This window comes from Hermetia illucens, chromosome 6 (assembly GCF_905115235.1).
Source record: "Hermetia illucens chromosome 6, iHerIll2.2.curated.20191125, whole genome shotgun sequence".
Taxonomy (NCBI): domain Eukaryota; kingdom Metazoa; phylum Arthropoda; class Insecta; order Diptera; family Stratiomyidae; genus Hermetia; species Hermetia illucens.
Window position 1 is genome coordinate 68,529,966 of NC_051854.1, and position 14,403 is coordinate 68,544,368.

Consider the following 14,403-nt stretch of genomic DNA (forward strand, 5'->3'; position numbering starts at 1 on the left):
GTCGCAAATTTACCACAATGCCATCCGCCCTGTCACCTTCTATGGTTCCGAGTGTTGGCTGACTATAAAAAACAATGAACGGCGTCTGGTGGCAGTGGTGACAAAGTTGCTACGTGGGATCAATGGCATAAGCACGTCTGAAATGAGGATATTCAAGATCGATATAGGGCTGCACCGATCGTGAGAAAATTGTGAGGGAGGCATCTTCGATGGTGTAGTTTTAGTCTTAGTACGACTTAATTAAACATACATATTTTACAGAACGAGTATGTTGAAAGTTTAGTAATACATTTTAAAATAAACATAGAAGACGCAGCTTAAATAATTTTATTGATATAAAGGAATAATTGGCTCAGTCGAATAATATCACAACTTCAATAATTAGTTTAGTTTGTTTGAAAATTAAATGTCAAACCTCTTTTTTCTTAACTTTAATTATTATCTTTCTTATCTGACGTTTCTGGTCACCTACTCTGTTCTTCACTCTTGTAGCGAGGCCTGAACTGAGTGGAGCACCGGTGACGTCATCTGTCCGCTGGTATTCGCGACATTCGAAATAAATTTCGAATGCCGCGAATCCTGCGCGCCACACATAGTCACGTAATTTTCGCTAACGAGAATGCACTTGCCAATATTAATCTAAACATCGAAGTCGATGGGAAAAGACCAAAAGGCCAGCCGAAACAACGCTGGTTTGATACGCTGGATGGGAATTTGAAAGCCTCGCGAATGCATTCAGATCAAGCCTTCGAGAGAACAATATGGGGCAGCCGATCAAGCGTAGCCAGCTCACGCTTCTGAAAGAGACAAAGGCTAAAGAAGAAGAGGGATGAGCCCCCAAGCTTAACGTCAGGAACATAAGGAGAGACCCACTGTGTCGTGGCTGCATATCACGCCATCACTCCTGCGTAATCATTAAAGCTAGCCTCGCCACGGTCAAATCATCGATGACTTTCAATTCGCCAGTCACATGTGCCAGGAGTAATAGAAACAAACACCCAATTACAGAAGGAACAACCGTAGATTAAAGAAACTGCCAATTTGAACAAAGAAAACGTTTATCAAAACTTGTCAAATTTAAAAAAAAAACATTCAAAAATCACGTACATATTACAATTCAACTTTCTGCTTTTTAGTCTTCGGATTGGTCCTGAAATCCTCATATTTCGTCTCGAAAAACTTAAAGAGAGCTGATATACAAGCATATGAAGTCCATTCATGTTTAGTATGACCTGGAAATAAACAAGAAAAGTGTTGTGCAAATCTAGAACTTAATTCCAATAGCGAAAGGAAGGGGATTTATCATACGTAGAAGTTGTTGAAGTTTCTGACAATGAAGAAGGAACATTTGGGAACAACAAATTTACCTGCAGAATAACGAAGTACATCTCCACTGGATGAGTCAAGTTTTTCGTCAAGGGGTTTTGTGGACGTCACCCAGTTCCTAGTTACATTTCGGAGATATTCGCGGACCCCATCGGGCATTCCGGACATTGAATGAACAGAATCTGTGAAACCAATGGCGAACACCTTGTCGCTAAAAAATTGCGGATATTTCTTGGCCTGCAAATGTTGAATAAAACAATTGAATGAATGTCAACGAAAGTATAAAATGTTTCGAGTTTTACAAGGAATAGTGTCACGACACCGCCATAGCTGTGAGCAACTATCGATACAGCTTCCGGGTTTGATCCCATTACATACTTCTCCCAAATTGTTGCACCGTGCTCAGTCGGTGAACCACTCTGTGGAATTCTTCGTTCCACTCCATCTATGTTGCGATAATTGTCATTGGTGTTCGCAATGAGCACGTCATATCCTTGTTCGATTGCTTTTTTAATGTAAGGTAGTTGAGTTCCATGATCCAGGGAGTGGTTGATGATTAGGCTGAAAATGAAAGATATTAGTTAGCTAGTTTTGGGCTATATACATATATACAAATTTGTATTGCCTCCTACATTCTATAGTGTACCGTTACGATCTTTAATGAACTGCTCTAATACACCTCAAGGCTCAGATATAATTGGATTGTCGCGCCATCGATTATTTTCCGAGTTATTACAATGTTGGTGGATTTTACCTAATACTAGTACTAATTGCAAACTATTTAGACTCGGACGATCCTACTTACTTAAAAAATGAAGGGCAGCCGGTGGCGGTAGGTTAATGGAAGAATTCGTCGAGAACTCCCCGCCACATCGAGCACGTATGCAAAATGGTATACTTCTGTATAGTTTCAATCAGACTGTGTGCGACCTCCAGGACATTAAGGGAAGCCGTGAGGGATTTTAATACAAAACCTGTTGCTGACAATATTATTGGAACTATAACCACATTCCTGAGACACCAAATTTTTTTGATTTCCCGAGCCAGTGGCTCACAGTTCACCTTCTTCTCCAAGTTCATATTATGGGGGATAGCAACATCAATAACATACGCGGAGTGACCCGTCTTATGAATTGACAACACGTCAGGTTTTTCGTGTGGTATGTGGCGGCCAATTCGAACTTCCCAGTCACAATACATGCTATAAGCGGAACTAATTAAGTACTGCCTGCCCCTACTGGTCGTTCTCCACCCGATCTTTCAGTGTGAGCTTTTTATATGCTCGGGTAGCGACCACGCCATCCTGGATAGCACGCATGAACCCCTCCATCTCAGCAAACAGCTCCCCAACACACAGTCATCTGTTCGAAAAATGGCTGCCAGAGGCAATTCGCGTGTTTACCGTGCTTTGCTTTCGACTTCCATTCATCGATCCGCTCTCGGTCTGATTTCACCCTATTCAGAGAATTGAAAGATCGATCCATCAAATTAAGTGGAATCGGTCCGCGATTTGCTTTACAAACAGCTGCATGAAAAAAACTCGCCTGCTCTTTGCTGTAAAAATAAGCGCACAGCGAGTCGACTTGGCGATGATCTTATGCAGCCATATCAACGACGCCCCTGCCTCCAATGTCACGAGACAGGTTCATCCGCTGGACATTTTCCAGGTCGGTCTTTCGTCCACGGCAATATTCCGAATGCATAAGCCAGTGAACGGATAGCGAAAATTCAGGGCGCTTATTTTATTTTTCCTCGATAAATGCGATTTCAGCACCAACTTCACACGTCGCAGGAATCCTCGTAGCGGAGCATTCTTCAGATCACCAACTCGAGCATGAGTTCCTTGCAGAACTCCTAGGTATTTGTAGAAGTCTGTGTCGATCATTGCTTGCGGCTCGTGGTGACCTTTGCAGATGGCTTAGATTCGACCCTTGTCTAATCCAAATTCTATCCGAATATCACGACTAAACATATTACTATTCGGAAAGGAGTTCTAAGGTGGGCATCAGTACCAGCATACAACTTGATGTCATCTAAGTACATTAATTCTCACTTAGCACGAAGGCCATACTTTATTACGAAACCATGCCCTCTAGTTCAGTGCCACGTAAAAATCAAAGGGGACTTAATGAATCCCCCTGGAAGACGCCCCTCCCTTTACGCTGTTGATACTCTCAGATGAATGCATTGACAAGTGGTATGCAATCTCTCCATGACTCTCGTCATATACTTTATTCATTTCGGATCAATGTGATACGACGTAGGGCATCGATTAGCCAGGTGTGTGGAGCGCTGTCAAAAGCCTTTGTATAATCGATAAAGAGGAGCCACAAAGCCCATCTTATATACGCGTTTCTTACAGTTCGGACCCATGTTGTTTCCACGTTCGCTAATAAGCCTCCTCCTGTATGCAATATCCTTCATTAGATGTAACTACATAAGGCCTTAAAAAATTCAGTAATATTATGGACAGTATGCTAACAAAGTCCCACTAGCCTTTACCAAAGTTTCGACTATAATCCCCTCCGAAAATGTTGAATCCTACAACACGGCTAATCTCGACGAAAAAGGGGTATACGGGCATCGCGTCGGATGCGTCAGTTGCTCAAGAGGAAGTAGGCTGTGGAATCGAGAAAGACTCGAAACATTGCTAACAATATATTTGCACTATCGATAGACAAATATTGGGTTGGGGAAAAAGAAATGTCGGTTTTTGTCGATAGATGGCGACACTTACAACATATCTTGTGTTGTACTTATCGCATCGGGTCATACTATACGGCAATTTGAAGCCGACAATCTGTGCTACAGTATCTCTTTGACAGTGTTGTGATCGTACGTTTCAGCCTCAAGATGGAGTCCGCCAAGCAAGAAATTCGTCATATTTTACGCTCTTACTACCTGTGAGATAAAAATGCAACGAAGGCGGCCGAAAAAATTTATGAAGTTTATGGGCCCGATACTGTAACGATTCGCACAGCACGGCATTGGTTCGATTGATTTCGTTCTGGTGTAGTGGATGTCGAAGATACACCCCAGACTGGTAGGCCAATCGTCGTAGAAACCGATAAAATCGTCGAAATTATTCAAGTAGATCGGCGTGTGAGCATTCGCTCGATTGGCCAGGAACTAGGTATAGATCACAAAACCATTTGCAGAAGATTGGATTCCAAAAAAAAGCTGGATGTTTGGGTATCATACGAGTTGATGCAAAAAAATCTCTTGGACCGAATCAACGCCTGCGATGCACTGCTGAAACGGAATGAATTCGCCCCATTTTTGAAGCGGATAATGACTGATGATGAAAAGTGGATCACGTACGATAACCTCTAGCGAAAAAGATCGTGGTCGAAGCGCGGCGAGCCAGGCCAAACCATCGCCAAGCCTGGATTGACGGCCAGGAAGATTTTGCTGTGTGTTTGGTGGCATTGAAAGGGAATCATCCACTATGAGCTGCTCAACTATGACCAGACCGTCAATTCGGTCCTCTACTGTGAGCAACTCGACTGTTTGAAGCAAGCGCTTGACCAGAAGCGGCCAGAATTGGTCAATAGGAATGGTGCTGTGTTCCACCAGGACAACGCTCGGCTTCACACATCTTTGATGACCCGCCAGAAGCTACGGAAGCTCGGATGGGATGTCCTATCGCACCCACCGTATAGTTCGGACCTGCCAACAAGTGATTACCATCTCTTCCGGTCCATACAAAACGTTCTTGGTGCTACTAAGTTGGCCTCAAAAAAGGCTTGCGAAAACTGGCTGTCTGAGTTTTTTTGCAAATAAGGGATGGAGGGGGGGGGGATCATAAAGTTGCTTTCTAAATGGCAACAAGTTCGCGAACAAAACGGCGCATATTTGACCTAAATCGGATAATTCTAAGTATGTTAAATAAAGCGTCAAATTTCGATCACAAATACGACATTTCTTTTTCCCAAACCTTATATAATTGGAGTAAGGCTTTTGATTCCTTGGCTGCTCTTTTTGCAAGGAAACTAGACACACTTGGAGAACCTGGTCAGGTTCATATGGGAAGCGGAAATTAAGTTCCAGCTTTTACTTCTAATATTCTTTTGGCAGTTCTGGTTTGCCTAGCTGTTTTTGTGGTCTCTTTCATCCTTATTCACACAACAGGACAAACACAAAAGAGAGAACTTTACGTGGGCGCATGAAAGTAGGAAGTATCTATTCTGAACAAGCTCTAGAAACTAGATATTGCACCACTGGCATCGTACCAACTGCCTGCAACTAGTTCTATCGTCAGTCATCATAAGCCTCACTCTTAACTTGCCGGGGCCCCGATGAATAACACAAACACACACACACAAGGCCCATTTTTTTCACTTTCATCGACGGGGCTATTCTGTTTGTTTTATGGTTGGTAGTTAGGTCTACCATGAGAACTAAGATAACTTTGGAACGCCTCCATTTCGAAAAGAAATTGGTGAAAAGTCTCCAGGCCGGCCTGGTCTGATTATGCTTCAGGTTAAAGTTGCATAATTCGGCAAGTTCTCACACGACCTCCTCGTGGTGGCAACTCTCCGAAGAAGTGAAATATCTGAGAGTTATTCTAAACAAGAAGCTTCTTTGGAACAAAAATGGAGAGATACAGATGAAACCAGCTCTCACAGCCTATCGGCCACACTGCTAAGAACTGTGTGTCTGGGTATCACCGGTACCATGAGCACGACATCCGGCGCAGTTCTGAATGCATTACTTAATTTGCAGCCATTGGACTTGTTTATTCAGAGCACAATGAGAGCAGTTCATAAACTAATTCGATTAGATCTATGGGGAAACAATGGACGTGGGGGAGGGGCACAGAACATTGGAAGAGTTATTGAGAGAACCGAATCCACTTTTCGCAATGCCTTCTGATTCTCTGATCACCATACATTTGTTTAGCAGAAGATACGAAGTTATCTTGAAACCTAGATAATATTGGGACGAATCAGAAGGACGCGTGGCCGACCGATGGCGATGAAATAGAACAGGATTCTTGAGCAGGCGTCTACCTCTCGAATAAAAACAAAAAGCGGGCTTTTTCTTTGGGACAACATACAACGGTCTTCCAGGTTGAAGTGTATGCGATTCTAGAGGTGGAAAGCGCATCGCAATCTGTGGCGATAGTCAAGCTGCATTAAGAGCATTGAGCAGTCCTTTGATCAGTTAAAAAAATGGTCAGGAATGTAGAAGTCGATTAAACTCTGTTTGTAGATTCAATACAGTGGATACACCATGTTGGGTACCAGGTCATTGCGGTGTAGAGGGCAATAAAATATCGGATGCTTTAGCAAAAGAGGGCTCAATTTCTCCCATACGGACCGGAACCAGCAAATGGGGTGTCAGTAGTATTGGCCAATGGTGCTATCAAAAACTGGGAACAAACTTCCCATAATGGCAGGTAGCTAAACGTTAACACTGCTGCGTCTTTTTCTTCTGCCTTTGTCCCGTTCAAAGGCGGGGTCAGCTCGTCGTGATCAGTTGTGCCATTTTGTTCTACCAAAAGGCTGATCGTTGTTTCATACCATCGAAAACAAATCTCGCAATTTTTCCACGATCGATGTAACCCCATATCGATCGCGAATATCTTCATTTCGGATGTGATCAAGGCGTTTCACGCCAGTAGTCTAACGCCACATCGTCTTCATTACCGCAAGACGCCGTTCATAGTCTTTTTATAGTCAGCCAACACTCAGAACAATAGAGGGCGACAAAGCGGACGACATTGCGGTAAATTTTAGATTTAAGACACTGGTTGATATGTCAATCACAAAGAACACGAGTTGTGGAACACCACTTCATCTAGCACGTGTGGCACACCGTCAAATAGTTTCTCTAGATCCAGAAATGCAATGTAAAGAGGGCGATGCTTCTCATCGTGTTTCTCTATGAGTAACCGCGCAGCGTGTATTGCGTCAATAGCTCTTCAGTTCTTGACAAATCCGGTTTGATTCACGGTTTCTTCAATGATTTCGCGAATACGGTTGTCAAGAATGCGTTTAAAAATGTTCATGGTATGGCGAAATAATCGAATCGGACGGTCATTTGAACATTCTGCTGGATTGCCTCTCTTTTCCCATATTGGAACTTGGTACATTCTTGCCAGTCAATTAGTGTTCTACCTCCCTGAATAACCCGATTGAAGAATTCAGTGAACCACAATGTTGGGTCCTAGCTCTTCGCTTTCCAGAGCTCAGATCTGTCTGGAAGACTTAATTCCACGGTCTCCTTAGGACACGGATTGATTTTGTGACCACAATCAAAGCCCCGCTGAGACAAGCAACAACGGTACCAGTCTATACCAAGTGCATGGCTTAGCATCTACCTAAATCTCTACCGAACTAAGGAATACGGCACCTGTGTTGAACTGCAACACCACACCGAGGCCCGAAGGTCTCTTCTATGGGGGTTTAACGTGAGCACCTTCCGTGTAGGCATAATCCCACGGTCCTCTTCGGACACGGATTGATTTTGGGACCACAATTAGAGCCCCGCATGCAAGCACAGCGGTCCTAGTTTATACTGAGTGCAGGCTCAGCATTCATACCAGTGGATGCGAGGCCTATCTAACACCTCTGCCGCAACTAAGGGGTACGGAACCCGAGTTGTACAGCGCAACTCCACGCTCGAGCTCTGCCCGCGATGTAGGCATAACCACAACCACCATGAAACTTCCACTAGGGGGCCAACCGGAAATAACCGAGCCGAGAACACATCATCCAGGAATTCTCCTGGAACATATGCTCTCAGAGGGCCTTCCCGTTTCCCATGGTACCAGGTGACGCTTCGTGGCAAAGCCACTTCAGACGAGTCCCTTGCAGACTCGGGTCTGATCGCCTTCTTCGAGTACGTGGGGACGGAACTCCCCAACGGATTAACTGGAGTTGCGCTGACAGGTGGAATTGCTCCAAATAATCGGCAATGCTTGTGGAAGAGGAGGATAAACAGTTGGAAACTGGTTGAAATATTTTCGCCATCTATCCGTCGCGGCTCGACGGTCGGTAAGCAAAGTACTTTTCTTGTCATTCACGCAACAGAAGCGTTGGTGTTGGCTTGTGGCAAATCGATATTGATCTCGATATAGTTCCTCACACTGCTAAGGTGGTTGATTCACAAGACGGTAATCAACGGTCGATGTTAAAGCGCGATGGTTTCATAGGGAACGGCTTTGTAGTCAGTGGCGGTGGTAAATTGTCGACATTCTATGAGAATGCAATCGATTTGCATTTCACTAGAAAGTCCTCAAGAGAGGGCAGGTAAGATTCAGCATAGTGGAATAACTCCAACTATATTTGTCTCTTTCCCTGATCTCAGCATTTTATTTTTACTGAGAATAGTACAAAGTACATAGCCTCAAACCCTCCTCCTTTACCTGTGCTTTGAACCAGCATCTGTGTAAATATGATAAAATGCTAAACACACCAAACTGTCCTGTCAGAAACAAACAAACATACGGCAGTTTCTCCTGTAGGAAAGCAGGAATAAAAGCAAAAGTATTGAGGGTATTCTGACTGGCTGGACAGATGGTCAGAATAGGAATTCTCCAAGAGATACGTTTCCATCCCGTAATGAGGAAGCGGAATGTACGGAACATTTTCTATGGGAGTGCCCCGCCTACGGACGCATAAGACATCAGATTTCTGGCGCTGAGGTGCTAAAAGGGGTAGGATCATATTCACTAACGGAAATCCGGGATATTTCGTTAGACGGAGGAATTGAGTATAATGGACCACTCGTAGGATCTTAGTGCTCAGAGGCTTTGCCTCTCCCCTACCCCAAACACACACACATACACCTTCGTAAGTAACAGCAGGCCAGAGCTAGAGATTCGACTAATAGCAAACTTTGGGGCGTTCTACCTCCAGGAGACTTCTTCTTGTGAGTGCAACGCAGTCCGTTCTGCTGTGTGGCACGGACGTTTGGGCTCATGATCTTGACAAAGATGTGGATCATTAGTGCCTTCCGGGGAGGTGGAGAGTTTTTCGGCTACCACGCTGTCTCAGAACAAGCTGCAACGGTGACTGCGGAAGTAACCTCCATTGCTCTCTTGATAAGAAACGCAAAACCATCCACAAGTGCAAGGAAGAGGATTCAAGGGAGTTGGTTGCTCGTGAAGAATGGCAACATATACTAAGTGAGTGACCACTTTCTTGCAAAAACGAGTCAAGAGGCAGAAGAATTGCGTTGCTCATCGGCAACTTAAGTGGCGGATACGAACACAAAGAAACACAGAGGATCCGTGTTGTGCATTACATTCGGGTTCTTATTCTCCCGAAGAAAATTGAATACAACTGGTGAAGGGTCCAGATGCCATCGGGTTTTTTTTAAATAATGATTCCCTTTCTCCTTTATCCCCCCTTTCGTGAACGGAATCCCCTGATTTGAAGGCTTCCTAAGGCCGAAGAGTGTGAAAACTAGCACTAGTGTCAAGTGGTTTCAGGCTACTCCTCTGATGTTGGGGAGGGTTTAGTTGGTAGTCAGTCCGCCATTCCGGGAGTCCAACATTCAGTGCGTAGACATATTCACTCACCCTACCCAAAGAAAAAGACGGAAATGTGGTCACATATGGGATAATGGAAAATAAAACCTGGGAAAATACCTTGTAAACAAAAAAGGGATGACCAAGCTCGGAAATTAGAACCACTTATTCTGATTTCAGAGCGGCACATGTAAATAAATTGCTCTAATTTCTGCGAGTTCTAATTTCCGGCCGGCTACTCTACGATTGAGTATTCCCGCATTCAGGAAGTTCTTTAATAAGTCCTATTTCTTTTGGTGGACTGTTGTCAGTGGATCTAAAAACGGCTTTACCTGCGAGCCCATTGCCCAGCTCGAACTACTCCACTGCCGTGGATGAGGACCATAAGCTTCTTGCTGCCGGACAGATCCTTTTTGTTTGCGAAGACGAATGTCGCTTGCTCTTTCGGGATGTTATGCGGCACATAGATTTTATGTAAACCGTTTTCTTCTAGCAACTCGTACACACGATCCGTGATGGTCTGAAAGTAGGAAAAGCAACGGAATAATAACAATTTCATCCCCCAACTCTCCCCAACATTGTAGTTATAATTTTGCTTAGGATTTACTTTGGAGAAAACATTTATTTATTCACTAACTTGTTAGAGTGCACGGATTTAGCGAGAGTGGTTATTTCTTTAAGCATTGAAAATTAAGAATTAAAATTCTCAAAATAAACTTACTTCGCCCAGTGCCTCATAGTTTCGCTGATTTGTTGCATGGTCCTTGGATATATTAAAGTCGAACGGCTCATCTCCCGGTTCACCAGATTGTGGATCAATTTTCCGCAATTTCCCTTCTACAAACCCAAAGACAACAATAAAAATATCGAATTTTCTTATCAGTTCTGCTTTGACAATTTACCGGCATTGAAATCGTAGCCGAAATCTCGAATAGTTTTCACTTTGGTGGTTGACATTGTTGCAGATGCCTTCAACGAATTGTGGAAACCAACCTTAAAGACAAATACGATTATTAGGATATTGGGAAGTGACACGAATGCATCAATACACCGCATCCTCACGTACTTTTAGCAATGTTTTGATAGCACCCGGTGACAGCCGCATATTTTGATAAGCGCGTAATCGATACAATGAAGTTGGCTGTAATTGTTTAGTTTGTTTGCTGAGCCGGAGCTGAATTGCTGAATGTCGAAATGAAGGGAATTCCCCGGAAGTTACCAGTCGAAAAAATGTTTAATTTCCTTTCCTTTCTAATTATTTATCGGGATAGATGGGATGGAATAGAATAAATTCTATTGTGTTGGCTCCGTTGTTGTAACTTTGGGTCTACTGTCGATGGTTTGATTCACGGTTGGTATCAACTATATTTAGCATAGGGCGTCAAGGGGGGATTATGGTTTCCGGGTTGCCCGCGATTTGAAGACGGATTCTGGTACAACAGCTAAAAAAATAAAACTAAAATGAACAGTAAAAATGTTCGATATGCAATGCTGCAATGTTCTAATTGGACATGTATAATGTAATAGCCGTTAGCAATTTCCAAAGTAGCAATTGTGTCCAGAGTTCGACTGAATTATTATTTTCGTATTTCGTTTCCGTTAGTAATTGCTCTGCCTGTTCTTCAATTCTTTTGGTGAATTGGTTGCAAGTGCGGAGCCAGTCATTTCTTTCCTCGAAAAAATTGGTTTGATCCCATGACGAAAAGCAACAGCGTCTATGTGCTATGGTCTCCCAATTCACATTGAAAATTTAATTCAAAAGAAATTTAAATGGGTATGGAGATGTTCATCAAAAGGATCGAAGAAAAAGGATTTTGTTTGCTGCCGCAAGATACTAAACCCAGCAATCAGCGCGTTCTTCGAAGGCACTTCTTGCCTCATTACAGTACGTGACGTGGTTGCAATAATAATTTGTTTCGTTACCAAAATGACTTACTGATGACTATAGACATTTGCTATCTTGGTGGCATTATTCAGGTGACTCCGAGCTTAGCAGAAATACAATAATTGATTACTTCAGCTATTGTCGAGAAGTACCTGAAGTAATCGCTTCGCACAGTAACCTGCTACTAGGTGGCGAAAGTAAAGCTGCTCAGATGGATGAGACTTTTCTCAATAAAATCAGGTATAATCGGGGTCGGTATTTGCTCCCAGCGAAACGACATCACCTCAATGAATGTGCAGATGATGCAAAAGATGACGTTGGCAAGATAATTGCTGAAAATACTTCTGAGTCGGATTTTACCGGCGAGGAAGCATTTTAAGGCTCTTCCGAGTCACTACACACCAAGAGGAGTTTGGAGTTATTAAATATTTCGGGAGTGACGAACCGAGGGAACTCCTCTTCGGTATGGATGAAATGCGTTAGACAGTGCCCTGCCGTAGTGCATTTCGAGTATAAAAGCGCAATAAATGCTGTTTTTTTTTGTGTAAAAGTTGTGAGGAAGCCAGAAGTTCGGTGTTTCCAATATAAAAGGTTTTCTAATTTTTTTGTGTTGTAGGACTAGTTATTACAATGTGATACTTATATACTATGATGTCATCGGAGTATAGTAAATTGGCATGAAAATGAATAGGAGAACCAGTAGGATTTTCAACAAAATCAGAGCTACCATCAAGTCCTTTAATTTGTATTTAAAAAAAAATTATTAACTTGTTTGTTTAATTGAGATGAAATAACAACATACAATAAAATGATAGGGAGGAATTACTTCATTTTCGATCAAGAAAAAGAAGATAAAGAAATATACGGTATTGTTCAATTGGGGAGAGAGAATTTTTTCTCCTCTTTTCTTCCACTTTAACATCCCTTAATAATAATCGTTGTCGCGACAATGCAATTGGATCAGGGCCTTGAATCATGTTAGAGCACTTCATTCCAGACCGTAACGGTACACTACAGGATTACAGTACCCAGTAAGAGGTAATGTGGTCAGCATTGTGCTTTATTATTAAACCTGATTTGGGTCAGGTACTCTCACGCACAGCTAAGTCGGCTGGTAACCGACATCAGGTCATAATACAAATCCCACTGCCACCAGTAAGATTTGAACCGCGACCTTCCATACGATAGCCTAATGCTCTAACCACTGACCTATCCGGACACTATCCGGAATATGGATGCAGACTATATTATATAAAATATTTTAAAAATCTGAAAATAATAAAGAAGTATTTGGTAGCTCACACACTCAATAGGGTGTTGGCATTGCCATCCGTGATGTCATTAAAATAAAGTCGAACGATTTGATGACTGGCTGATGAAGCTCACCATTATATCAGCTGATCGCACTATTCACTTCTTCACCGCGTACGCATTACAGACAGGTCGGCCTGACGACGAGAAAGATGCCTTCTAGTAGCTTCTCGATGCAGCACGTGCCTGCCGATGACTATATCATCATTGCGGTGACCTTTACGGTCATGTGGGTGAAAAGGCAGACGATAACAGGTGCCATAGGGGATATAGCGCGCAATGAGGGTGGCGGGAGTATAGTCGATTTTGCGGACACCTATGACCTTGTACTTCTGAATATATGGTTCATCGAACGATTGTCTCATGTTCCTACATTTTACATTGGGAATAGTAAAACGCAAATCGACTAGATTCTCATAAGACGCCGACACTTTACCACCGTCACTGATGGCAAATCCGTTCCCTATAAGACCATCGCACCTCTGATTGCCGTCCTGTGAATCAAGCTACTGATAAAAAAGGGTGGGGAACGCCCTGGTTCGCTACGCATTAAATAGTGGCGATTTCATGAGGAGAAAGAAGAAATCATCTCATTTATGCGATTACCAACCACGAACCATATGTCGAAGATTCGTAGAACCAAATTAAAGACATCATCGACGAAGCGACCTGGCAATATTGAAAAAGAAAGGTATTCCAGCAGAATGTACAAATTACCGTGCGATCCGGTTGTCCAAAAATGGAATGATCGTCTCATGCAACACGGTCTCAGGTTGTTTCTGAATAAAATTGAATTTTTGACGACCGGTCCCCTTGAAACGCCGATTTAATTATCTCGGGTCAATGCAATCAGCTAATGGTGAACTGCATTGTGAAATTGCTTCACTTATCAACATAACCTGGATGAAGTGGCGTTTCACAACTAGTGTTCTTTGCGATCGATGTATCAACGAACGTCTCAAATCTAAAATTTCCCGCAATGTCGTCCCCCCTGTCATCCTCTATTGTTCTGAGTGTTGGCTGATTATAAAAGGTAATGCACGGCGTCTTGAGATAATGGAGACAAAGGTGTTATGTTTGACTAGTAAAGTATCACGCCATAATCACATCCGAAATGAGGATAGCCGCGATCGGTATGGGACGGCACCGAACATGGAAAAATTGCGAGAGAGGCGTCTTCGCGCGTAATTCGCGCCAACGAGAATTCACTTGCCAAGATTGATCTGAACATTGAAGTCGATGGTAAGCGACCAAAAGGCCAGTGGAAACAATGGTAGGTTGATACGTTGGAGGGGTATTTGAAAGCCTCGCGACTGCATCCATCCAGATTAGGACTCTGAACCAAATGGCGCAACCGATGACGACGAGGCTACCCCACTTGCGAAAGGGACAAAGGCTGAGA

At 43.1% G+C, this 14,403-nt stretch overlaps 1 protein-coding gene across 2 annotated transcripts; it reads right to left on the bottom strand.

Annotated features, from left to right (window-relative positions):
• Positions 1-1,040: 1,040 nt before the first annotated feature.
• LOC119659298 (FAM172 family protein homolog CG10038) lies at positions 1,041-10,964 on the bottom strand. 2 transcript variants are annotated; one of them, XM_038067310.1, is made up of 7 exons: positions 10,872-10,964; positions 10,708-10,798; positions 10,527-10,642; positions 10,138-10,325; positions 1,629-1,887; positions 1,368-1,563; positions 1,092-1,232 (listed from the first exon to the last, which is right to left on the bottom strand). In XM_038067310.1, the coding sequence occupies exons 1-7, from the start codon at positions 10,908-10,910 to the stop codon at positions 1,111-1,113; spliced, it is 1,011 nt and encodes a 336-aa protein (XP_037923238.1). In that variant the 5' UTR covers positions 10,911-10,964; the 3' UTR covers positions 1,092-1,110. The 2 variants fall into 2 exon arrangements, with proteins under 2 accessions (XP_037923237.1, XP_037923238.1); XM_038067309.1 differs by lacking the exon at positions 10,872-10,964 and having other exon boundaries at positions 1,041-1,232; positions 10,708-10,865.
• Positions 10,965-14,403: the final 3,439 nt, after the last annotated feature.

What these genes read in the sequence shown, in the direction of transcription:
- LOC119659298 (XM_038067309.1), bottom strand. Translation starts at nt 10,861, where the DNA reads ATGCGGTGTATTGATGCATTCGTGTCACTTCCCAATATCCTAATAATC. An exon ending in CGGCTACGATTTCAATGCCG is followed by an intron (nt 10,643 to 10,707) that starts GTAAATTGTCAA and finishes TTGGGTTTGTAG; the next exon opens with AAGGGAAATTGCGGAAAATT. An exon ending in ACTATGAGGCACTGGGCGAA is followed by an intron (nt 10,326 to 10,526) that starts GTAAGTTTATTT and finishes TCCTACTTTCAG; the next exon opens with ACCATCACGGATCGTGTGTA.